At 39.1% G+C, this 25,601-nt stretch overlaps 1 protein-coding gene across 23 annotated transcripts in view; it reads left to right on the top strand.

The window, feature by feature from the left end:
* Window positions 1-25,601, top strand: part of MAP2 (microtubule associated protein 2) — a 258,006-nt gene that overhangs the window by 179,638 nt on the left and 52,767 nt on the right. For all 23 annotated transcript variants that reach the window (XM_037029602.1, XM_037029714.1, XM_037029687.1 and 20 more), the window contains one exon: window positions 13,225-13,513. In XM_037029602.1, coding sequence (XP_036885497.1) covers window positions 13,252-13,513 — 262 coding nt within the window. In that variant the 5' untranslated portion in view covers window positions 13,225-13,251. The remainder of the gene's footprint in view (window positions 1-13,224; window positions 13,514-25,601) is intronic.

The raw sequence follows: 25,601 nt of genomic DNA, 5'->3' as shown, positions 1-25,601 counted from the left end.
AACCATGCATTGATATTTCTCTCCCTCTCTCCTTCCCTTCCCCTCTATAGATAAATAAAATCTTTAAAAAAAGAAAGTTATTAATATATATATATATATATGATTCAGAAGGTTTATTTTCATATAGCACCTGTGGTTTACTCTATTATTGCATCTATATGTTATCTTGAGTTTTTCAAGCACATCTTGCCTTCCTCAGCATGGTGTGAGTTATTTGTGGCCAGAGTGTCTCTCAATCATCATTGTACTCCTAGTGCCTACCAGATTCTTGGTATAAAGCTGATACTTAGTAAATGTTTACTGAAAAGGTTTTAGAAGGCATAATAAATAAATTGATCATTGATAAAGACCTGAAATTAGATGAAGACTCAATGCATGATTGGTAAAGCAATGTATAAATACAGACAGTTCCTGACTTAACGATTTATCAAATTTATGATGGTGCCAAAGCGATATGTATGCATTCAGTTAGAAACCATAGTTGGAAGTTTGAATTTTGATCTGTCCCCCGGCTAGCAATATGTGGCAGGAAACTTCTCGTGATGCTGGGCTGTGACTGCCAGCCACAGCTCCCACGCAGGCACACAGTCACTAAGACAAACCACTGATACCCTACACTGTGCTGGGTTGCCAGTGTTTTTTGGATATGGTGTTCTGAGCACATGTGATGTCAGCTAGGCTAAGCTATGATGTCCACTAGGTTACATGTATTAAATGCATTTCAACATATGACATTTTCAATTTACAATGGGTTTAATGGAAAGCAACCCCATTGTGGGTCGAGGAGCATCTGTAGTGCCTCTTTTTTTTAAATATAATTTTTATTTAATTCTTGTTCAAGTACAGCTGTCTTATATTCCCAACCCTGCCCGCCCCCCGCCCCATGCTCCCCGCCTCCCTCCCCTTTCCACCCCCCACCCTTAGTTATTGTCCATGTGTCCTTTATACTTGTTTATGTGAGTCCATTCCCTTTTCCCCTATGATTCTCTCCCCTCTCCCCTCTGGACCTTGTCAGCCTGTTCCATATTTGAGTGTCATTGGTCGTATTTTGCTTGCTTGTTTGGTTTGTTTAGATTCCTGTTAACGGTAAGATCATATGATATTTGTCTTTCACCGCCTGGCTTATTTCACTCAGCATAATGCTTTCCAGTTCCATCCATGATGTTCCTTTCTGCGGAGGAGAGATTACAACTGTAGTGCCTCTTAAGGAAAGTCCAAGTCTTCAGGCATTTAGGTACTCTGTCTTTTTCTCAGTATTCTTCATTTCCTTGCAACAGTCTCTCATCAGACAAACGCAGATCTGACCAGGCTTGTGTATCTCTGTAATCTTGAGACACATCTCAAGAAAATGTGTCTAAAAGAATCTCATGGGTCTCATGCTGAGCAACAAGTAAAGCAAAAGAATTCCATCTTGCATGGTTCATCAAAAATCAGATAACACCATATTCTCTAACACCATACAGTTTTGGTGGAAAATTGCTCTTCAGAACATGGTATGTGACTGGAGTACACACTGAACTCAAGAAAACAAAAAGGTCAATACCTGTCAGAATGTGTAAGACCTCATGCTTTGTCATTCCCTTTCTCGTGAGGAACAGGTAGAAATTAAGGCATGTAAGCGGTACGTTGCAGCTAAAATAATTAGAGAAACTTTATATGGTAATCTGTTCAAAGAAGAGGGTTAGATTGTGTTTTAGTTAATTAAGTTTTTGAACCGAGTCTAGCCTCACTTTCATCCTGACCACACTACCATAGTCCAGGTCTACACACTTTCATATTTAGTCATGTAACTAAGAGATGTTTTCATGTTTAGTCATGCTTCCTTCCAATTCACTTGTAGTAATTCCATTGGTGAACCATCGTTCTGAAAAAGAAACCCGGCTGTGCCACGAGGCAGGGCTTACTACCTCCCCTTACGATTCTGCATTGCCTGCCTGTCAGCCTCACTTCCCCATATCCCACTCCGCTTCTGGGCCATGGTGAACAATGATGGGCTTCCCACATGTTCCTTATTCATTCATTTAGTAAAGCTCTGTTGGGTCTGGTCTGCGCCACACACTGAACTAGCTGCTGAGGGTGAGGTGAACATAGCTCTTCCTCCAAGAGCTCACAGCCTTGTGGGGAAATCAGACAGAACAGGAAGGAATGCCTAGCGCAGAGAGAAACCTAGAGTTGGGGGGATGCCAAATGCAGGCTCCTTGTGGTATTTTCCTGGGAGGCATTGCCCGGGCCTAGTCAAAAATAGCATGGGAGGTAGTCATTCGTGCTCTTTCTTTCCACGGAGTTTTCCTTCCTTTTCCCATTAACTACCACGTGTTGTTTAAACTCAACTCAGATATTAGCTCATCCAGGAAGCGTTGGTCGACTTCCCAGTGTGGCAGGAGCTGTGTCTGCGCCTCGACAGCTTCCTGTCCTTCTCTGCATGGCAGCATGCGCCACGCTGTGTCTTTGCTGTTGCTTTGGCTAGGAGCCCAGCCCCTTCAGCATAAAGTTGGTATATTTGCCTTATATCCCCAGTGCATTTCCTGTGATACATAGAGCCTTTCCATCAATGTTTTGGAAATGCTATCAAACAATTAAATGAATTAACATTTGTAACCTTCAAGTTGAAAATCATTTTGGCAGTCACATAGGCCAGTGTCCTATTTGTTTTCCAATGTTTGGGACTGGATAGACATTTGACCTTGCAGCTTGCTCACAAGGAGGGCAGTAAGTTCAAAGAAATGCAGAAATCAAATGCTATGGCTGATTGTGTTGTAAGTCAAAATACACTTACTATATGTGGAATAAGATTTTTAATCTGAACATGTGAAGAGGAAGAGCTCTTGTCACATGGCTTACATTTGCGGGGAGAGAGAATTGTTCATCAAAAAACAAAGGGAGTGAGTGGATCAGGGAGTGAAAGGCAGGAAACAGATCAAATGGTACCTTGCTTATAATTCCCCAGGACTTCATCCTTCCTTCTGCTCTAAATAACTAAAAGTAGATCCCACTCATGGAAAGCCATAAAGCAGTTTTTAAATTGATGCTCTTACATCTCCTCAACTTCCAGTTCTCCATCCCACTGTTTTCCTCACCTTTTCAGGCTTTGATTGTTTCTAATGCTGGCATCTTATTTTGTGGTGCATAGTATAGCCTCCAAGTTCACCTGGGTGTGGTCCTGTCCCCACCTTTTACAAAGAAACCCCTGAGGCACCCTGTCCTCAAGTACTGACGTTAGCTTTTGCCACTTGAATACCCAGCCAGTGCCTTCCCTCTACTGTGGCGCTCAGGCGTCTGGAACTCAGACTTTTCATGTTGGTGGTGATGCCATTAAATTCTCATGACTGAATGTTTTGAATGTTAGCAATTCTATAGGAAATTCCTCAGATTTGTACCTGAAGGAGATGTACTTTACCGGTGTTTGGTTATGTGACACTGGACAAAACCTGCCGGATCTGGAATCAAAACTGGAACAGTTTACAACAAAAATCACTAGTTGTCAAAATCCAAGTTACAATTTCTCTTTCAAGCTTTTTATCTTGATGCTTATTTATACTTAGTTAAGGAAAATTTTATTAAAATTATGATAAATGTCTATATAGATTATGGGTTGAAATCGATCAGTTGAAATGGTTCAGTAGTGAATTACATGCTTATGAAACTAACACTCATATTTGAGATTGTGTTTAAGTTTGCACCTCTAGGAAGTGGGAGAGCCAGGATTCAACTCTGATTTTCTTGTTAGAAGTCTATTCAATATTGACTTACTCCACTGTATCTGTAGTACCCAACTTCAGGTCCACAGTTAAACACCATTAGAGGCTAAAGCTTTAGAGCATTTTTCATATTTATTTCTGATATGTGTGTTAGGTTTTTTTAGCCCTTTTGGATAAAGTGGAAAAGAGTTCAGAAATAATATACAACTGTTTCATAAAGCACGTTACCCAGTTTAATATGGTAGATTGTTATTAATGGGACAGGTTTATGAGGTTTGTATCCTTATCAGGATTGGATTCTCTTTCTAGTACCAACCCCATTCCACCAGTTGCACTGCTTGGTGAAAGAGCAAGCAATGAATGGGTCTTAGTGGATTTGGTTTCTCATTCCAGATCTGCCTGGAAATGTCTAACTTGGTCAAATAATTTACTCCTTCTGGCCCCAGGTTTTCAGTATAAGGCAAACCATGCACTGATTCCTATTGTTAAAAATGTTCAAATAAAAGCCACAAACTAACTAATAATAAGTAGCATTTTTGAGTACTTCCAGCTTGCCTGAAATTATGCTTTATTTGTATTACATAATTCTACCAACCTAACACTGGCTGGCTGTGTACTGTGTGTCCATCATCTTCAAAACTAATTATGTACCCACCAACTCTCTTCATGTGAATTGTTTATTAGTCACAATGTATGATGGAGAATGAGTCATTCTTATGCTCATTTTACAATCAGCTTGCAAAGAACAGAGGAGACATGAAACAAGTATCTGGATTTTTAGCTTCACTTTTTCATGTCATCAAGCACGTTTTTCCTAGTTTTGCATAGAAGACAAAGAGAAGAAATGCAGCATGATAGTCACTTAGCCAACAACTATTTAAGCTTAGAAATTTGTCAGCCTTGATAAGTAAATATGTGGACTCTATAATACTTCTACCATTGTTAAAGACCAAAACAAAGGTTTCTAATTTGTAGCACTGGTATGCATAGGATAGTAATAGTATAAACATAATTGAGCCTACGTGGAAAAGGGAAACAATTTCATGTGCTTAATTGCCATATAGCTGGTTGTTTTACTCTTTGCTCATCGTTGGATGTGTAGCAGTACGAAGTTATAATCCCAGTGTTTTTATTGAACTGGCACATTACGTGATGACAGGGCAAAGCATGTCATAGAAAACACTCAGGACGGCTGGTGCCAAGCGCATTATGAGAGTGGAGACATGCCTCTCTGGCGCACAGTGTATTTCCCCTTTAGTTTTTTCAAGCCTTTGTTGTTTCTCCTTTTGCCAATTTTTAAGGGTATTTAAAGCTGCTTGGTAATAACTATAATTGGGGACTATTTCTGTGCTTTGTGATCTTCCTAATATTATAACCCAAAGAAAAACAATGAGCTTTGCAGTTCGATGGGAATTCCGAGGGACAAAGGTCTATCCTACTAAAGGACACTTCTGGAATGTCTCAGTTATCTAGACATGAGGTCGCTGATTTACTTCTTTGAGAGCTTTCCTGCCTTGGGATTTTCTATCACACGTTCGCACCCTACCCATTACCCACATCCACTCCCAAATGATCTAACAGGTAAAGGAAATTATAAGTTGATTTGACATATTTTAAACAAGTGTACTTTTGTCATTAACCATTAATAAATGCCAAGGAGATTTGAGGTTAATATTTTAAACTATGGGAAGATGTTGATAGCCTGAGCAAAGATTAATCATTGTTTTCACAATATAAAGTAGGCTTATACCATAGACAATGGGTAATTTTAAACCTTCTTCTGAGATATGGCTGCCTCCCTCAAGCAGGATGGGACACGACAGAGAATTGGTGTGTTCCCAGGAAGCAAAATAAAAGCAGTCCATCCCAGGAGTGGAATCCAACACCTCTTACCAATGTTCTGGGCTAAGGAAGTAAAAGGTGCAGCTTCTATTTGTGAGAAAAATTAAATGGAGTATCAAAAGATCATTGCCTGTTCCCTTTAGGCCAACTCTACAGGAGCATTTCATGTATGTGTTCCTGTCACTCCATTCTTTTCTGAAGCCCTGTGCAGCAAGCTTACAAAGCAGGAGTCTTCCAACTTGAGTGACTCAGAATCACCTGGTGAACTTGTGAAAGTACCAATTTCCAAAGCCCATGCCCCGAAATTCTAATTTATTAGGTTGATATTGGAGGTAATTGGCTGAAAACACATTAAGATACATTGGAAGGGAATGATCAACAAAGAGTGTTTCAGTGTCATGATTTTAAAACCTTTTTTGAGATGGGATGAAACAATTTATCTGAAAGGTATTTTTACATCTACATGTCCCATGCTCTGTATTATGTGTACTATGTTTTGTTCAGGCCTAGTAGTTTCTCTGACTTGGTGTTATTCTTCATGTGCTCCCTACCAGTTACAACTTCAGGACCAGCGCACCTACTATGCCTGAAAATTAGGTTTCAAACCATCCTCCTCTCACTGATAGAGCTGGTGTTGGCCAAACATGTACAGCCAACAGAACCTTTTCCCTGTGCCTCTCTGGAATAAGGAGCTTGGTGAATTACTCATTCAACATTCAACAAATATCTGAAACCCAACTTACAGCTAAATGGTGTTTCAGGCAGTCTGTGTAGCACTATCACGTGCATCTTTTGCATAACCCTTTTCATACTCTGAAGGAAAAACATGAAAACTCCTAACTAAGTAGATAGAAAATTAGAAAATGTTTTTTGTTTTTAGCCCTGGCTGGTGTGGCTCAGTGGATTGAGTGCCAGCCTGCGAACCAAAGTCGCTGGTTTAATTCCCAGTCAGGACACATGCCTGGGTTGTGCACCAGGTCCCCAGTAGGGGGCACCTGAGAGACAACCACACATTGATGTTTCTCTCCCTCTGTTTCTCTCTCTCTTCCCCTCTCTAAAAATAAATAAATAAAATCTTGTTTAAAAAAAACAAACAAGAAAAGGGAAATGGCTTATTTTAAATAAAATGAATCTCCATTTAACATGTTTTGCCCTGGATTTGCCCTGAGAAAACAAATTTCTTAGTAGCTCAAAATCCAGCAGAGCCGTCAGGGACAATTTTTGCTGAGTATCTCTGCTTACTTATTTCTTCCCTTTGCATAGTGAAGGAGGTCTGACAGCTGTTCCTTCTTTTTTATTTTTTTGGATCAACAAACCTTTAGGGCACATGTGCTCAGGAATTTCTGTTTGATACACTTAAGCAAATATCTCTTCATGACTTGCTTTGACAAACTGAAAATACAGGACCTATCAGAGCACATCAGACTTTTCTTTTCACGTATAATACGCCGGAAGTCCAATGATAGATGGAGTTCTGGATAAAAACGCTTCTCAAGTGAGCCTTTGAACACATTAAATTTTAGTGTGTACATATAATTTCATAACCCTTAGGGAGAACCAACAAAAGTGTGTTTTTTGGCCACCTCTCAAAAGTAACTTGTCATTTTAAAGTTATCATTTGTTTATTACCAACATTTATTTGGATGATGAGTTAGAAAAATCTTCTAGGAAAGATGGATAAAGGAGAAATACTTAAAAAAAACTAATGTAAATTTTTCAAGAAATAATATTTTTATTAAAAGTTTGTTAACCTGTAACTTATCTGAAAGATCTAGAATATCATGTAAGGTTTTATAAAATGCTTTGTGTAGAAAAGATTGATGTCTATATTATATTTTATCCACTTTATATATACATGAAAGATAACATGAAAGGTATATGTGCTAAATAATATATAATTTTGTGAAAGAATGATACCCTAAAGTAGAATATTGGAAGTCAATATGTGTACTTACTATTTGTAATACGTATTCTGCCTGATTTGAGAGGAAACTTGATGCTTTGCAATTGAATTATATGTAAAGTACTGATTATTATATGTAAAGTACATATTATTATATGTAAATTATATGTAAAGTACACAATGCAGTACTGAAGACACAGAATGAGATAAATACATGGTTAAGTTTCTAGTAATTAAGGGAAAGTATGGGAACAGTTGTATTACTGACTTATCTGAAATACTAAAAAACAACATAGTACATATTGACTTATTTCTAAATTCCAACACAAATAATTTATTGTATATAACTCATGCAAGGGACAAACATATCCCAAAAGAGAATGTTTTCAGGAGTCGTTTTGCAGATTTGGAGGTGTGATTCTGTGCTGCCTGTGAGCAAGCCCAAACCTGTTCTCATACACAAATAGTATGAGTTTAAGTAAGTGTCTGAGCAGGTACTCAAGTACAGTCCCAGAGTTTTTAACATAGAACACTATAGTCTTAGTTTTGGGAAAATGTTAAGGCAAATGCATTTAAATACAAGAGAATCTCAATATAGTAGGAATGTAATTAGCAGCATAGTCAGTATTCTAGAAATCTGATAAATAATAGCAGTACTGATGGACAGACCTACCCATAAGCTACAAATTGTCATCTTAGGTAAAAATTGTTCTAGTAAATAGTTGAAAACTGGAATCAATCTGTCCCAAACCATGGATTGAGTTTTGCCCCAAAAGCCATGTTTTCTGTTGAATTGTGTATTTCCTTTATTCTGTTCTTTCTTTTCTTATTTGTTGTTTCTTTCATTCTTTTCCTTGCTTCTCTTTTTGTGGTATTTCTTAACTAGAACTATCTAAGAGATTTGACTATTTGTAAGGTTCCTGATTCATGGTTCTAAGACCTTCTAATCAATATGAGAAAAGTACTAATTTTACTTTACAATATTATACGTGTATGCATTAAAAGTACCTAAAAACAAAAAGGAAGAATTTTGCAGACATTAAATCTACAAGGAATGAATCCATATACCATTTCGACTTGGACTTAAATGTTTACAACTATTGTTTTCATTCTGGTTATAGCAGTTTTAGTATGATGATGTAAGATGATACAGATTGAATACTCGAGCTAGAAATCTGATCAGTGCCGAGTCATATGGTTTGGCTCATGTCTTTGAAATCAGAGGTTCATGTCAGATTGCCAAACATTAAAGACTCTTACATCTTACAAAATTACCCATCAGTAAAATTAATTAAAGTGGAGCATTGATCGATGATTCGACAGCACTTACCAAGGGGCATTAGATTGAGAGGAGTCTTGTTGAGGGGAAAAGCTGGAATGTTAAGAACTTGAATTTTGAAAGCTGGGATTTTGATGAAAGAAGAAATAAATCTATCCTTGGATTTGTCCTTAGAGAACTTCCACATACCAAGGGACAATTGTTTAATGACTAAGGATAGCAAAACTGAAGCTCAATCTGGTGGCACAAGAGCTTCTACAGTTTTTCCCAACTGTGTATCTTTTGGGGAAGAACGCTAGGGAACTGTAATATACAGCAAAATAGCCATGATCTGCTAAAGTCAAATGAAATGTCTCATTCTGATATCAATAGAAACTTAAACTTTCTGGATTTTTAAAAAATCCACATTGTAGGTAGCTACATCCTCATTTGTATTGGCATTTGTGGTTTGCCCTAATAGATAAGATTTCATTGTAATTTATTATAAATTATAAATCAGTGTCTTGGACTTAGTATTTTTTAAAAACTTCCTTGCTCAGATTATCATCTGGGCTTTTTGGAGGGGGCGAGGAAGAGGAGTTTGGGAAGGTTCATACTTGCTTTATCGGATCACAAGATGGTGTGAAAGCTCTCCAGCTACTCAGTGGCTAGGATATATGGTCTTTTGCCGTATGGAGAGAGGAGAGTCTTTTTCATTAGGAAGTGGCAATGGAATGCTCAGGTTCTTTGTACCTCACTGTTTCCTCTTACAGATTTGGAGGGGATTGCCTTTGTCAGCTTCCTTATCTTCTTTAATCCCGCATCAACATCTTTCAGAGGGATTCAGGTAAAAATAATATTATACACTAGTAAGAAGTGATTAAAGGACGCTGTGATCACTTTTAACTATACTGGTCATAATATCATTTTGAGGATTAGATTAAACTATGACCTCAAAACCCCACTTCGGAGTTTAAGTGAAATTCACCAGGAGTGGGTGGTATTTTAATAATATCGTGTACTCATTAGAAGTGAATGTGGCCAAATAGTGTCTCCTTTGATTCCAGAAGTTTCTCAGTAGAGCAGAAAGACACCTTTTAAATCGTTTTTTCTGTCAAAGTAGTTGTGTCAGAGCAAGACCAGCTCGACATTTTCTAAGATGGTTATCACATGGTAGATGGGGAGACTATGTATATTTCAAAAGCCCAACAAATTAGAAAGTGAGATCTGATTAATCTGCATACATTTTAGGGAGTATTATCTGCACCATCTTATCAGGAAGTCAGATGATGTGTTTTAGGTTATAAATTCACTTCATTTGTGCCTCTGATATTAGTTGAAATCAACATGGCCAACCACTTCTTTCTTCTTACAAAATTAGTTTTTATTGATTGAAAGGAAAATCATCCAAAACTCTGAAGCATGAAGCACTAAGGACTTCACTTTTTGAATGCCCGATGTCTTGAAAACAAATTATCTTAACATTTTAAGTGGATGGTTATTAAGTGCTACTTAACGATGCCTTCACTTTGGCATTGTTTTTTTTTTGAGGGTTCAAGATGAGAATTTTTAGTCATGGAGAAATCTTTGCCAGAGAACCCTGGGCAGGAAACTGCCTGGGAGTTGTGGGTGCTCATATTGTTTTATTTACTTTGAGTATCTGTGGCTAAAACTCCCAGAGTTAAACGTGGGCTAACGCGAAAACCTAAGTATTTCCCAAATCCTCTTAGAGATGTTGCTACACGTGGCATCAGATGAAGGGCTCTCTGGCCTGTCGGCTGGGATTCTCTCCACACCACGGCCCGTCCCTGGGATTCCAGCGTGTCGGAGCATATGAAAAGCTCTCGCTGGCGTGACACATGCCTGCGCCATCATTTCTCAAGCCCAAAACACATGATTGAAAGCTAAACATAAAAAAGTCAGATAATTTTCAGTAGAAGGATGCCCTATAATTTGCTTGATTAGTACTTCTCAAAGTCATCAAAACCAAGGATGATCTGAGAAACTCTCACAACCAAGAGGAACCCAAGGGACATGAAAATTAAATGTAATATAGTGTCCAGGATGGGATTCTGAGACAAAGTAGAAAAGAGACCTAAGGCGAAAACTAAGGCAGTCTAAATAAACTATGGACTTCAGCTAACAATAGTGTATCACTATTATTTCATGACCTGTAACAAATTCACCATTCTAATGTAAGATGTTAACAATGGGAAACTGTGTGCAGGGGCTACGTGGGAACTCTGTTCTGTCTGCTCAATTCTTCTGTAAATCTAAAACTGTTCTAAAATATAAAAGCTATTAAGTCCTTAAAAAGTCACAGTAACACAGCATGTACTTCTTTATGTGAAGTCTTCTCTCTTTACAGTTGTTCGCTCTGTACACAAAATAGATTGGACCATATAAGAATATGGAAATTTTAATTAAGCTGTCGGGTGACGCATAGAAATGAGGCCTGTAACAATAAGGATACTGAGCCAAGAGTCTCACTATCAATAAATTATTGTGATCCAGAAGGTAACCGTTTGAATCTAGATGATGTGTTCAGTCTGTTAGCCACTTGATGCCACAGCCATTCAGAAGGACCGCAACGCTTAGACTCCTGAGTTAGGTGCTTTGATGTTGGACTGGAAGGCAGCAGCGGAGGAACATCTAGAACTTTGCAGAACCACCTTGATGAAATATGGAGCTGAGTTTTCACGAGCACACGTGCAGTGGTTCGCTCTGAGGATGCCCTCCTCCCAGCAGCTCCCATGTCTCAGACACTGTTCATGTCTGTCTCGGAATGTTCATTCAGTCCTACGCAATATCCGAAGACAGACTTGCAAGTCACTCTCGTGATTGCGCTTACCGAGTTTTCAGGCTCCTGTTCTTCTGCCGATAATTCTAGAAAACCCACTTAAAATATTCTATATGTCATGACAGGGGATATAATGATAGATAGTGTAGTTATAATAACAATAACAAAGGTAGTAACTACTATTTGTTGAACGTGTCAGGGACTGTGCCCAGCCCTTTATTTTATGCAGTTGAAACTGTGTAACTAACCAGTAAACCAGCACCTCGATTGGCAGATGAGGAAACTGTCTGTGCAAACAGTTCTTTGCACTTCGTTAGTGGTATACACACACCCACACACAACACTTATTCACAAACTCTTCAATCGCTGTTTTAAAAGCTAAACTTTTTACATGCTGTTTAACTGTATTCTTAAAGACAACAAATAGAACACTTATGAGAAGCAATGTGTGGGGAGTTTGAGGTTTTAGTGAAATTAGTTTAAATGAGTTCATTCATCTACCTCTTTCCTGAGTGGAAAACTAGAATGGGGACCTGAGGATAACATCAAATTCAGTAAAAAACACGCAGATGCTCCTTAGCATGTGGTGGGAAAGCTTACTCTCTTTAGAGCTCAATTTATTTGTTAGGCATTGAAACAGAGCATGGTCGAAAGAAGTAGATTTGTTTTAATAGAATTTTAGTTTGCTTATTTGAAGGTTTTTGCCTGAGGTTCTCTTTCTGAAAAAAAGGACAATGTTCTCAGTTTCATCAGAGGCAGTTAGTGCTTATGTTGGCGCCCTCCGCAGGGGCAGTAGGCCGTCAAGGAGGCTGCCTTGCTGGCGGTAGCTTTCAGAAGCTGAGTGATAAATCCACTCCCATCAACTACATCATTCAACTCAGTGGCATCAGCATAAAAATGAAGGCCCTGCAGTACCTGCTGTGCCCTTAACATATGCAGAGCAACTCCGTGACTTATTCAAACTCTACTGTACCTTCCAGCTTCCTGATATATCCCAGTGTGTTTTTCAGTCTGATTGGACATAGATGCCAAATAGTGCAATCGGGTAGAATATAGGCCTGACTCTATATTTTCTCTCCTTTCTCCATATAAGAGTTATACAATGAGAAAATGCCTTTTCTTTTTAATCTATGAATAGAGCTCATGAAATTTTGCTGGAAAATGAAGTCAAAACAATGTTTAATGCGCAGTACCTGGAAAAACGTATCTACCTCCAGTTTGAAGTAAACACCTTTGAAATGGGAAGGGCTAATATCGTGGTCATTGTATTTTCTAGGTTTCATGCAGATTGGAGTTTTTAAAAGACTGCTTGGAGTACTTAGTACAGCATTTCCCCTCAGACATTTTCCCCACCTTTTTCTGCTCAGTTTTCTCATAGTGCTGGATTCCTCGATTCTATTGAACGGTTAACGTCATCTGTCAATGAAAGCTCGCTGTATCCTTAAACACGGAACACTAGTTTTTTAAGTGTGTATAGATTGATAGAGATCTTAAGTGAAAAGAATAGATATACCAAAAAAGATTTGTAAAACCCCAAACCAAAGTGTTGACAACATCTACCTGTAGATATTGAAAGTAGGTTGTTGGAATGTTTTTTTTTTGTTTCCCTGTTTACTGTAGCCAACTGCCGAGTTTGCTGTAAACTTGCTCTATCTGGGTTCTACTACTATCAGATCAGACTTCCCCAAAGTGATGGCTACTGTTTTTTCTCTTCCTCTCACAGGAGAGAGGTCACGGGTGTTGACTGGAAATGGCAGATGATAGGAAAGATGACGCACAGGCACCTCACTGGACCCCATCTCAGCTGACGGAGGCGTCTGCACACCCACATCCACCCGAGATCAAGGATCAAGGCGGGGCAGGGGAAGGACTTGTCAGAAGTGCCAATGGATTCCCGTACAGAGAGGATGAGGAGGGCACCTTCGGGGAGCATGGGTCACAGAGCGCTTACTCAAATACCAAAGAGAATGGGATCAATGGAGAGCTGACCTCCGCTGACAGAGAAACAGCAGGTAACTAGAGGCTGCGCTGTCCCCAGTGCAGGTTTGTGCTTTGAAGTCTGCTTAGCCCGAAAGTGAATTAATTTACAGCACTGATCCTCTATCAGGAATGCTAGGACTGAGGTTTTCGTCAGGGGAAATAGACACAAAGAGGAGAGAAAAATCATGGGAACTAGCCCAACAGATGAGATGATTGTATTCTCCATCTCATCTCCCTATTTAGTTTTACCACTTTAATTTTAATAGACAAACAGCTCAGTGTATGCGTGTTTTGCCAGTAACTATCAGTGGTTTAATTCGTTGAAAGAAAACACAAATCATTTGCTATTGAATGATGTTGGACCTAAATCCAGTTGACTAATTAGAAGCAAATTTACTGTTTAGGGCAGAAAGGAATGTAGAGTCCATCTCTCAGGCTTTAAAAAGAAAAAGAGAGCCCTGGCTGGTGTAGCTCAGTGAATTGAGTGTGAGCTGTGAACCAAAGGGTCGCCAGTTTGATTCCCAGTCAGGGCACATGCCTGGGTTGCAGGCCAGGTCCCCGGTGGGGGCCATGTGAAAGGCAACCACACGTTGATGTTTCTCTCTTTCTCCCTCCCTTCCCCTCTCTCTAAAAATAAAAAAATAAATTAAAAAAAGAGAGAGACAAAACAGAAAAGAAAGAAAATGAACATGTACACAAACACAGGAACCATTTCTTCTTCAGTTAGCTTTTTAATCCCTAGTATTCAGATGATTTAAAGAAAATATACTGCAATTCATTCTTAAGTGCATCCTTTGAAAGCATAATGTTTACCAATAGCCATCTTTGCTCTATGATTGATGATATTGTCATTAATGGCACAGCTACATAGCATTAATAGCACAGAGAAATAATAGCCTGTGCTATAACGCTCCTCAAAATAATTTTTATTTTTCTGTGATTCAGAATTTAATGCATTTGTCAACACAGTAACTTCCAGACATGTTACTCCTAAAAGTGTAACTACAAGCAATAGAAAAGGCTATGCCCCTTCAGGGCCATCCCCTACTTATTCAAAGAACATTAGTTGTCTGCACTCCATCCATTAGTCAGCAACACATTGACTGTACACTCTGTTCAAAAAGCATGTTTACATTTTATTGGGAAAATATGAAAGACATTCCAAATGCCTGGGGGGAAATTATGGAAGTTTATAGTGTAATTTTTAAAAAATCCATACATCCCCAAATTACTGTTGAGCATTTTCTATGTTGTGCAAAGTGTGTTAGCTTCTGTGCCAGGGTGTGTGCAAGAAATGGTCCCGGAACTTTACAGGGCAGGTGACCTAGATGCAGACATGAGACCTGTGCACACAGTTCATTTGGACCAAAAAAAAAAAAAAAAAACCCGCAATAGTGTGCCACCACCAAATGAGCAGTATGGAAAGACAAAATTGAACTGGGATTCTTTCTCTGTAGGGCCAAAGGTCCCAAACTGTGCGCTAGAGTGCCCTGCCAGTCCACAGCAAATCCATGGGCCTGTGGCAGAGTGATTGAAATACTCGGAGGAATCATGGTGGTTCTTCATGTCTGTCAAACACTGCATAAAATACTAACTCGAGATAGTGTACAGTTTCAACATTAGAGCACACCATATTTCTCTACAAGATGTCGTATCTTTGTGAATTTGGGTTTTCAGCAATTGTTGTGATAAAAAACCAAGTACCCTGCAAAAGAAATCCATGTGGAACAAGAAAAGAGGGCGGTGGCGTCCAATCTAATTCAAAGATTGAGGAGCAGTGTGGTGCCTAGTATGCCCATAGGCCCCATTAGGAAGAAATTGTGGTTAAGAATGAAATAAAAATTTTGTTTTTACCTTTCATCGTTACAATGAGGATTAAGTGAAATAGTAAAGTATATAAAGTGAAAGGCTCATGAAATGGTATCTATTAATTGCTATTATTATTATTGGTGGTGGTGTCAATATAGACAACAGAGCACTCTTAATCAAGGAATAATTTTCTACAAACAAATATAATACAAACTGTAGATGGTGGCATTTGGGTCAGAAGCTTTAACTAGGGAGATTTTTTTAGGGATCGAGGTATGAGGAGAGGAGGACATGTTAGAGCAAAGTGATCATGGGGGAAGAAAGTCATATGTGGTAGACCAAGATTTTTCTCATCATCGTATTCTGTAGCACTTGACATTGTACCTCAGGAACTCAATAAATGTGTGTTGAGTGAGTGAATAAACGAAGAAAGGAGTGAATGAATGTCAAAGAAAAAAGAAAGTCCTTTTCAAATTCATGGTAAAAACTATTGAAAAGACTTCCTTTGTGTCTTGGACTCTCATCAGTTGACTCGTGGATTATTATTATAGAGGTTTAAAACACAAGACAAAAATCACTACAGCGTGCTCGGTCATGCAGTGGAGAACTGACATCACTCGGTGTTTCATTTTTTTCAATGCTACTAATTAACCGTCTAAGAACATCTGAAAAATCTATCTGCCAGGTCAGTGTGTCCTTGCCAGCTGGAGAAAATAGTACGAATTAAAAAGTGACCAATGGATGTTTCTTTTAAATAATGGATTCAGGAGCATCCAAAGTTAATTTTACATTCAGCACAACATATATCACATTCATTTTATGTTATATTTAGGAGGCTGATTATGAAAGCTGTATATGTATGTTCATAGTGACAGTGTTGTAAACAGTCATCTGTGGGTTACCAGGGTGATGTGTTCAATTCAACCTAGTGGTGTGATTTTAAACTAACTTCCTTTCAGAAAAACAGGCCAAGAATTGAATTATTAATTATCCATGTGTGGAAAACTACAGGAAAAGACAAATGTAAAATATTGCCTCCTTGTGTCTACAGAGGATGTTCCAATGATGTTAATGTGCAATTAAATTGCTCTCTAAACTTTAGCTTAGTAAAGTAATGCATTTTATTATTGATGTTTTATATGTAACTATTTCACAAATTACAAACAAAAACCATTCCCAGTAAAAAAGAAGTGCTCTTAAATCGCAAATATGGTCTTTCAAAATGTTGTCCTTTGATGATGGGAGACTACTGACTGATAAGAGTTGGCACTGTATTTTGGGTTATTTTAAAGAGAACCAGGGAACTGTGAACTAGCCCACTTTTTTTGCACTCACTTAAAATCTATCAGTGTATTGCAGTTCTCCCCTATGTAGGGCACTTCTCAGGACATTGTTACCCGGAAGGATTTCCCAGTGTCATCAGGTCCTTAGCTATACGCTGTGGTGTCCAGGCCACCACTGGTCCAATCCAAAGGCCTTTCCTTTTCTTATCCTTTGCTACAGTCCACTCTTCACTCTTAGAAATGAGTCTTTTCCCCCAAGGTCATTTATTTGCATTCATCTCTATAAACAAGATTATATGATGCGTGACTTGCCATCATCACATCTACTTCCTTCTTTCTTCCTTCATGAGTGTGGGCTCACTTCACCCAGAGGTCTGGTCTATTTTTTTCTCACCCGCCCTTTTCAATGTTCACCTTCATTTCTAGGTCATCGTAATTTTTTTTATTTTTAAGATGCAAGTTTATCTTTAGTCTTATGCACTGAGACGGGGTGGCAGAGAATGCTAGAAGGCAATAATATTCTAAATTCTATTTCTTTACTGCTTTCTCTTTTAGATTTTTGTCTCCTTACAACGTAAAACTAATCTATAGAAAGTTAGATAGACTCACTTGCTCATCTGTTACAGCATAACTTTTGATACTTCAAGAATTTTTATTATATTTATTTATTCAGGCGTGCGTTTGAGAAGCCTTGCCCCGGAAGCTTTCAAAAAGAAATGAGAAGCCAGTGATAGCCTAGCCACTTGAGAACATTTTCATTATAATGAAGCTAAAATCACCATTTTTACAGTTTTCCAATGCAAGAAAAAGAGAGTAAAAGCTTGTCATAAACATTCCTCTCTTTTTCACCTTATCTTTTTTGAAGGAAGCAAGAGGAATGCATTTTGGTCCCCACAGAGTTCCAACTCTGTGTGAAAATTGGCGAGCCTCATCTTTAAGTTTCTTATCTGAGATGGCACCCAAACACGTACTAGAATCCGTATCGAAATAACAGAAAGGTAACTAGGAGGGGCCAGTAAGGTGGCCTTTCACAGTCCTCCTCTTTTTCAGGTTTGGTCCCCATTCAGGACCACATGACTATGGCCAGAGAGCAGGTCTCCTGCTGTGGATGCCAGTGCTCTGTCCACCCCCATGTCGCCTGCTTCCCACCAGTGCAGCAGCTGTCCCCGTGATCAATGAGAACCAAAGGAGACAGTCTCTGTTGTGGAACCACCACATCCGTGTACCTCTAAGCATGACAAAACATCATAATCCTATCCTCGGTTTTCAGTATGAACAGGGAAAGGCAATTTTGAGAAGTTGTTAGATGCTAAAACATTGACGTATTTAATTAGAACCACGATTTCATGATTTTGACGATCCTAAGGTATAAAGCTTTGAACACTAGTAAGAAACACTCGTCAGAGTATAAGGCGCCTTCACCACCATCCACAGTCCACAGCCGGTGCTGGCTATCTCTGTGAGTTAGAGAGCATTTCAATCAGTTGATCACACACCCCCTCTCCCCAAATGCTTTGTTTCTCTACCATTTCCTGGGGATTCTATCCCGGTCTGCTCCCTGCTGAAGCAGAGAGAGCTGGAAAAACTCTTGCAAGTTACCCATCGTCGTGTTTCAGAGTCCACCAACGGAGCGTGCCTTCTGAAGCCTTGGCCAGCGCTTTGACATCCGCATAACTCAAGCAGCCAAGTGGTGAGCGTACTCAGATATAGAAGTTGACTGTTGCTGAAATTATAAATTTAACTTAAAAATACAGGATGGAGGAAAAGTTTGTCATCACTCTAAGCTTCCTCTGTTTCCCTTTTTAATCTCAGAATATGAGAAACTGCCTTTTCTTCTCCCTTTTCCCTCTGCCAACATTTCTAGATTTGAGATGTACTGCTAAGAGCCGTCATCCCAATTTAAATATGGCACATTGCATATAACATTGTATTAATGTACACAGAGAAGATAGTACAGAGCCATTTCTCCTCCAAATCAACTAAAGCCATCCTCACCACCCCTCAGAGGCAAATAAACAGGCTAGCCTAACAATACAAGAGGTTGCAGATTTTCTTTTCCTTGTTGCCATGCCAACCACTCATTGCTCCGCTGCCATTTCCCTGAGCTCCGCAGAGAGAGGAGGGTGCAAGCAGAGGTATTTAGCATTCAAGGGTGGGTCTGCGGAAAAGCACACGGCCTCACTTCCAAGCGTCTGGGCCTGGCAGCGCCGCTGGATGAGGACAGAAAATGGGAACCTTTTCAGTGTTTTCCTTCGAAAGGTTAGGCATCTGGGGCTAGAGAAAGTGAGACAGACGAGAATTGATAGAAAAGGCAATTCCACGAGGTTTGTATCTGTCACGTTTGCTTTGTCTTATGTGGTCTCTATACCATTTGAGGCAGGTTATGGGTATTAGCTTCAGTCATAATATGTGGTTTGTCTTGGTGGTAGATAGAAGCATCTGAACCTAATTGAGGGCTAGCTTACATGGACATTGCAATGAAGAACTGCATCTTTTGCTCTTGTTAAGGTATGAGCTTGTATGTAGCAAGTATTGCTAGCTAGAGCTTATAATGTGTTAGAAATTAGAGGAAAAGACAAGTACCACATAAAGTTGTTTGTTTAAATGTGCAGTTAGAGGGTAGTTCTCCCTATAATAATCTACTGCATATCTATCATTGCTTGCTCTTCAGCTGATGCCTTAAAGTCGGATGTGATTGTCTTAAGCCAATAATTCTAAATCAAAATATAAGGAAATTTGGTTTCTCTAGACCTCTTTTAATTAAACCTATGACTCAACAAATTAAACATGATTCTCTTCTTTTGGAATTTGAACTGCCTACAAAACCTTCCAAGTTGTGAGGAGGCTCTACCTAACACAATAGAACATGGTATTTAAAAACTAAGATTGATTTGCATACACATTTACTCCCATGTGTCTGCTTCCAGAAAATTCCTCCCAGGCACTCGTGGAAATAATTCCTCATTCTTTACTTTTCTATTTTGTGCTAAATGTCAGAACTGCATCACAGGTGCTTTTTTAAAAAAAGTGTTTTATCATTGTTTTTGGTTCACTGACACTTTGAAAAATCATTATTTTGAATTTGAATCTTAACCAATGCACCAGATTTTAGCCAAGAACAATTCAGACCTACTTGTACAGTTATTCTTTCTGGCGTGTTTTTAACTGTAAATGTAATGTAATTATCATTATCTTATTTTGTACTTGATCCTTCCTGCTGATCTTGAGTTTTCTAAGACCTTATCAAATCTTTTCCTCTCTAATTTGTTATTGTGTTTTGTCATCATAATATTATTTTAATATCTTCCAATTTTGAGGTTTTTAAAATCTCCATTTAGAGAATAATTCTGAACATTATATAAAATCTTTATTTGCAGTGAGCAGGTAAAAGTAGTCATGGAAACAAGTCTTTTGAGGTTTATTTTTAGACTGTATAAACCTTTGTTTTGGTTAGAATTATGTACAGTTTTTATCTATCTCTTGTTACATTTCTACGAATTCTCTTCCCACAAAAGAAAAAGGAAAAAAGAGAGAAACTTTAATAGTAATTTAGAACATATAAGTTGCCCTAATATATTGAGAATATATTATTCATCAATCAAAAATGTATTGTTTGAAGTATGAGAGAAAGATCCATAAGTAGACAGATTATATTGCTGGTGTAGACTCAGGAAAAATAGTGGACCAAACGCCACCGTGCAGGGTGGCTGGGGGTTTGACTTTACTGCTGCTGAGGGGCTAGTAGACTGGGGAGCATCCAGCAATCCTCACTCCCTCTTTCTTCCCCAAGCCTCTGAGATGAACCGACTCTTTCTGCTTCATTATATCAAGCCTTTCTCTCTCATTCCTCACACTTCACTGCTCCTTAGCACGTTACATAAAGCATGTGCTTCGACTGTCAGGGGAGTCTCGAGACTCATGTCAGGGTAGATGAACAGAAAACTGGTGCTGCATTGCAGACGTGGTGGTTCCAGCCTGATCTGACTTGGCATCGTGGTTCTGGGGGGAAAAGGACACTGAGCCGAGTACTTTCCACCCAGTCCCTCTGTGGCTCATTTGACATAGCACTTAGAAAACGCAGTTCCAACGCAGCCCAGCTGAAGGGCAAAGAACAAGGAACACCTATCTCCTAGGCTCTTCCTGTAATTTATAACAAATATGCAAATGCTATTAGGACGCATAAGTGAGAGTGAAATGTCAGATTTCACAGTTGATTTCAGCCTTACGCAAAACTTAGGAAGACTTTAGGCAAAATGGGCAATAGGGGAGGAATCCAGATTCAGAGACCAATCATCTTAAAAGAGATGATTCAGCTTCAGCAGCCTGAAAATTAGACTCAATATTTTCACCTCAAATTATCTATTTAGAAACACAGGGTGAAGACAGTCTGGGATGGGAGAACCTTCGATTCCTGCGTAAGAGACTCTAGCATGGTCAGTCCTCTGACTGAACTAACAGTATTCTCTTTTGCAAAGCAAGATACATTTGCCCAGTCAGTCCCTTGTGGTTTCATTCATCTGTAGCACTGTGACACATTTGAAAGGGTATGTACTACAGGAGAGATTATCAGGAGTCCATTACCAGAGGTTCAGAGCTGATGTTGGTTTTATCCTCTCAAATGGACCTCTTCCTTTTTCCAGCATCCCCAGATACCATGTTTATATCTTGTTAATGACATTGATCATATTGAGCATTTTCCTGAGGCTACTTGGTACTTGTTTTAATCCCCATCCCTCGGCTGTGGTTTGAGGTAGGAGCTTTGCTTTCTTCATCTCCGTGTTGCTTTTGGTGTATAAGATAGTGCTTGTTTTCTATAGTAGGTGCCAGTAAATAGTTTCTGAATTGATGTAAAGAGAGTGTTAGTATCCATGTTCTATTTTGAGAATGGAAATTACATAAACAAAATGGGGCTACAAAAATGATATCACAGTGTGAGCATACACTTTGTGAGGAAAGTTGTTAGAAGGGAATACTGGAAATAAAAAAACACACTGAGAAACTAGGAGAGGAGGCTAGATTCAAAGGGAAGCCTCTAGAACTGAGGACTCGACCAGAAAGGAATTAAGTACAGGAACTCTGAAGTATCATAGTGTTAAGAATTAAATGAAAGCTTGTAGTAGAAGACTTGATGTGGTCTGAAAATGGGATTGAAGGTTTGGAATAATGAAAATATATCTTTATCTTAAGATAGAAGTAAGGCATCCAATCAGAAATAAGTTCTAGATAATAAAAACTACTGAATTGGGAAGAATATGAAAAGTCAGAATAAACAACCTAAGAGACGCCTATAACCTGACAGCTAAGAAACACATGAAAATGGAACAGTTTTTCATGTTGATTCCTGCAAAATTGAGCCCAATGTAACAGTGGGCCTCAGTAGAAAATCCCACTAAAATGTCCTGTGAACAGCACCCTAAGATGCATGTTCTTATTGCCCCTTTGGCTGTAAGGTAAAGAATACCTTACTGCTCTCGGTCAGGAGCTCAGAAATTTTGTTTCTGACAAGTGGACAACTTAAATCTTAAAGTAAATGGAGGTTCTAAGTCATAGATTTAATTCTTCTTTTTTAAAGGAATGTGCCTGTATTGTCTTGGGGAGATTGTAAATATCCTGTTTTTGAAGTTCAACTTGAATGAAATATCACCAATGTCCTTTTTTATCTACTTTTTCTTTAAGTTCATAAAATATTTGAAATAATAAGTTATTAGATAGTAAACAGTATTTTTCTTTTTTCTTTTTCTTTTTAAATAGTATCCCATATTTTCCTAGAACTTGGGCTAGTTTTGAAGATTGTATTTATTTATTTTTAGAGAGAGAGGAAGGGAAGGAAAAAGAGAGGGAGAGAAGCAGCAATGTGTGGTTGCCTCTTGCACACCCACTACTGGGCACCTGGTCCACAATCCAGGCATGTGCCCTGACTGGTAATTGAACCAGTGATACTTTGGTTCACAGCCTGCACTCAATCCATTGAGCTACATCAGCCAGGGCTCAGTATTTTTCTTTTTTTAAGTATATTTTATTGATTACGTTATTACAGTTGTTGCAATTTTTCCCCTTTGCCCCACTCTCCCTGGTGCCCCACTTCCCCCTAGCAATACCCCCCTCAGTTCATGTTCATGGGTCGTGCATCTAAGTTCTTTGGCTTTTCCATTCCCTACACTATTCTTAACCTCCCCCTGTCTATTTTGTACCTACCAATTATGCTTCTTAATATCTGTACCATATCTCCCATCCTCCCTCTTCCCTCTCCCAGCTGATAACACGCCAAATTATTTCCCCATCTATGATTCTGTTCCTGTTCTGGTCGTTTGCTTTGTTTGTTTGCTTTTTAGAGTCAGTTGATAGTTGCCTTCTTAATGTTCATGGTTTTGATCTTCCTTTTCTTAAATAATTCCCCATAACATTTCATATAATAATAATGTGGTGACGATGAACTCCTTTAGCTTGATCTTATCTGAGAAAAACTTTATCTGCCCTTCCATTCTAAATGATAGCTTTCCTAGATAGAGTAATCTTGGATGTAGGTCCTTGCTTTTCATCCCTTTGAATACTCCTTGGGAGTCTCTTCTTTCCTGCAAAGTTTCTTTTGAGAAATCATCTGACAGTCCTATGGAAACTCCTTTGTAGGTAACTGTCTCCTTTCCTCTTGCTGCTCCTAAGATTCTCTCCTTATCTTTAATCTTGGGTAATGTAATTATGATGTGTCTTGGTGTGTTTCTCCTTGGGTCCAACTTCTTTGGGACTCTCTGGGCTTCCTGGACTTGTATGTCTATTTCCTTTGCCAAATTAAGGAAGTTTTCTGTCATTATTTTTTCAAATAAGTTTTCAATTTCTTGCTCTTCCTCTTCTCCTTCTGGCGGCCCTATGATTCACATGTTGGTACCTTTTAAAGTTGACCCAGAGGTTCCTAAACCTATTCTTATTTTTTGAATTCTTTTTTCTTCTTGCTGTCCTGATTGAATGCTTTTTCCTTTCTTGTGTTCCAAATTGTTGATTTGATTCTCAGCTTCATTCTGTCCTCCCCGGTTGGTTCCCTCTAGATTTTTACTTCACTTAGTGTAACCTTCATTTCTTCCCTTATTTTTTTCTATTATACTCAGTGAATTCTTTGAGCATCCTGATCACCATTGTTTTGAACTCTGCATCTGATTGGTTGGCTATCTCCATTTTATTTAGTTCTTTTTCTGGGGTTTTGTTCTGTTCTTTCATTTGGGCCATATTTCTTTGTCTTCTCAATTTGGCATTCTCCCTGTGTTTGTTTCTGTGTGTTAGGTAGAGCTGCTTTAACTCCCTGTCTTAGTAGTATGGCCTATGTAGAAAAGGCAGCTGTAAATTGTGTGGGGAGGAGCCTTAGGTAATTGCCAGGTCTGGGCAACCCACATCACATCCCTGTGGCTCTGTGTGGGGGAGGGCTTAGGGAAGGGATACTGCTGCTGCCTGGCTTCTGGAGGTGTGCCCAGCACTTGCCCCATTTCCAGTCATTTCTCCCACTTCCCATATGTGACTGGTGCCCTTCCAGCTGCTGTCCTAGTGGTGAATCCCAGAGTGGGTGGGTTTGCATATGTTCTGAATTTGTGCAGGCCCTTTAAGTGGGGAAAATCCTGCAGCTTCTTCCACTGCCCCACCTCCCACGGGTTTACAGCCAGAGGTAATGGGGATTTGTCTTCCCAGCACTGTAACTGTGGGCTGTGGGGTGTGGCCTGGGGCTGGGATCTATTGCTCCCAAGGAATCCCTCCCAAATTTTATCCACCACACGTGAATGTGGAACCATCCATTCCACGGCGCCTCTCCACACCACACCACACCACTTCTCCACCCATCTCCACGGCTCCGCCCCCTCCTACCCCTCTGCACAAATGTGCCTTCTTTATCCTTGGTTGTCAGACTTCTGGACAACTTGATTTTCTGACAGTTCTGGGCGGTGTTTTTGTTTTGAGATCTGGTTGTAATTTTTTTCTGTAGTTGTACAAGGAGGCAAAGCATGTCTGTCTATGCCTCCATCTTGACCCATAAACAGCATTTGTCTATTGAATAATAGGACTATTTATTAATTAAGTTTAGGAAAAAGAGTTTGATTTCCATTAAATATACTTCTCTAGTTTAATTATTTCAGAAATGATAAAAGCTCCTTATAATCTGTAATTTAGGTGCTCCTGTTTAAATTTTCTAATTCTAATCATTAAGTATATATTTGGGGGGGAGGATTTTCTTGTTTTCCAAGAAGGAAAATAATAACAACAGCAATAAAAATAACTACTATTACTTCTATAAGCAATTTAAAAAACAAACCAATTCATTGGATAAGTTTTCTACCTGCTGCATTTTATATATTACTGTCTTCATCTTAAAGCCTAAAAACATTTTTCTTTCTTTAAAAATTAGCTGCTTTTTTTCCTCATCAGTTTGACAAACAGAGATTTGTGACCAAGCCTTGGAAAGATTGGAATAAGCCTGCTCTCCTCAGAGCTATACCAGAACATAATGCGGACATAGGGAATACTGCCTTTTCTCAAAAATTTTTTTTACTAATTTGGCCCGCCTCACAAAGCACATGAGATATTTACTCAAGGCCAGTTCTCACTCAGTTCAGATGTCTGGACTGCCGTAAGAAAGGAAGCAGAGTTGAGTTTGAAGCAAGTACAGATGCCACTTTCACAAGTCACATTGTATTTATTTTTTTAAAGATTTTGTTTCTTTATTTTCAGGGAGGGGAAGGGAGACAGAGAGGGAGAGAAACACAGAGCATTCACACCTCCTCTGGGGGACTTGGTCTGCAACCCAGGCATATGCCCTAATTGGGAATCGAACAGGCGACCCTTTGATTCACAGGCCAGCGCTCAATCCACTGAGCAACACAGCCAGGGCAAAAGTCACATTTTAGAAGAGGAAGTTCATTCAGTCAAAATAACAATGACCCCTGTCCTCACACAAATGTCTGCCGTCTGGCCTAAGAGAAATACAGTGCTGGAAGGGCCTTGTGGGTCACATCACACTTGCACGTGTGCTCTGAAAGTGACATTGAAAACA

Source organism: Sturnira hondurensis, unplaced genomic scaffold (genome assembly GCF_014824575.4).
Source record: "Sturnira hondurensis isolate 20B ecotype Veracruz unplaced genomic scaffold, ASM1482457v3 Scaffold0001532, whole genome shotgun sequence".
Taxonomy (NCBI): Eukaryota; Metazoa; Chordata; class Mammalia; order Chiroptera; family Phyllostomidae; genus Sturnira; species Sturnira hondurensis.
Note: the sequence above shows the minus strand (reverse complement) of the source record. Positions and strands in the feature narration are given on the sequence as shown.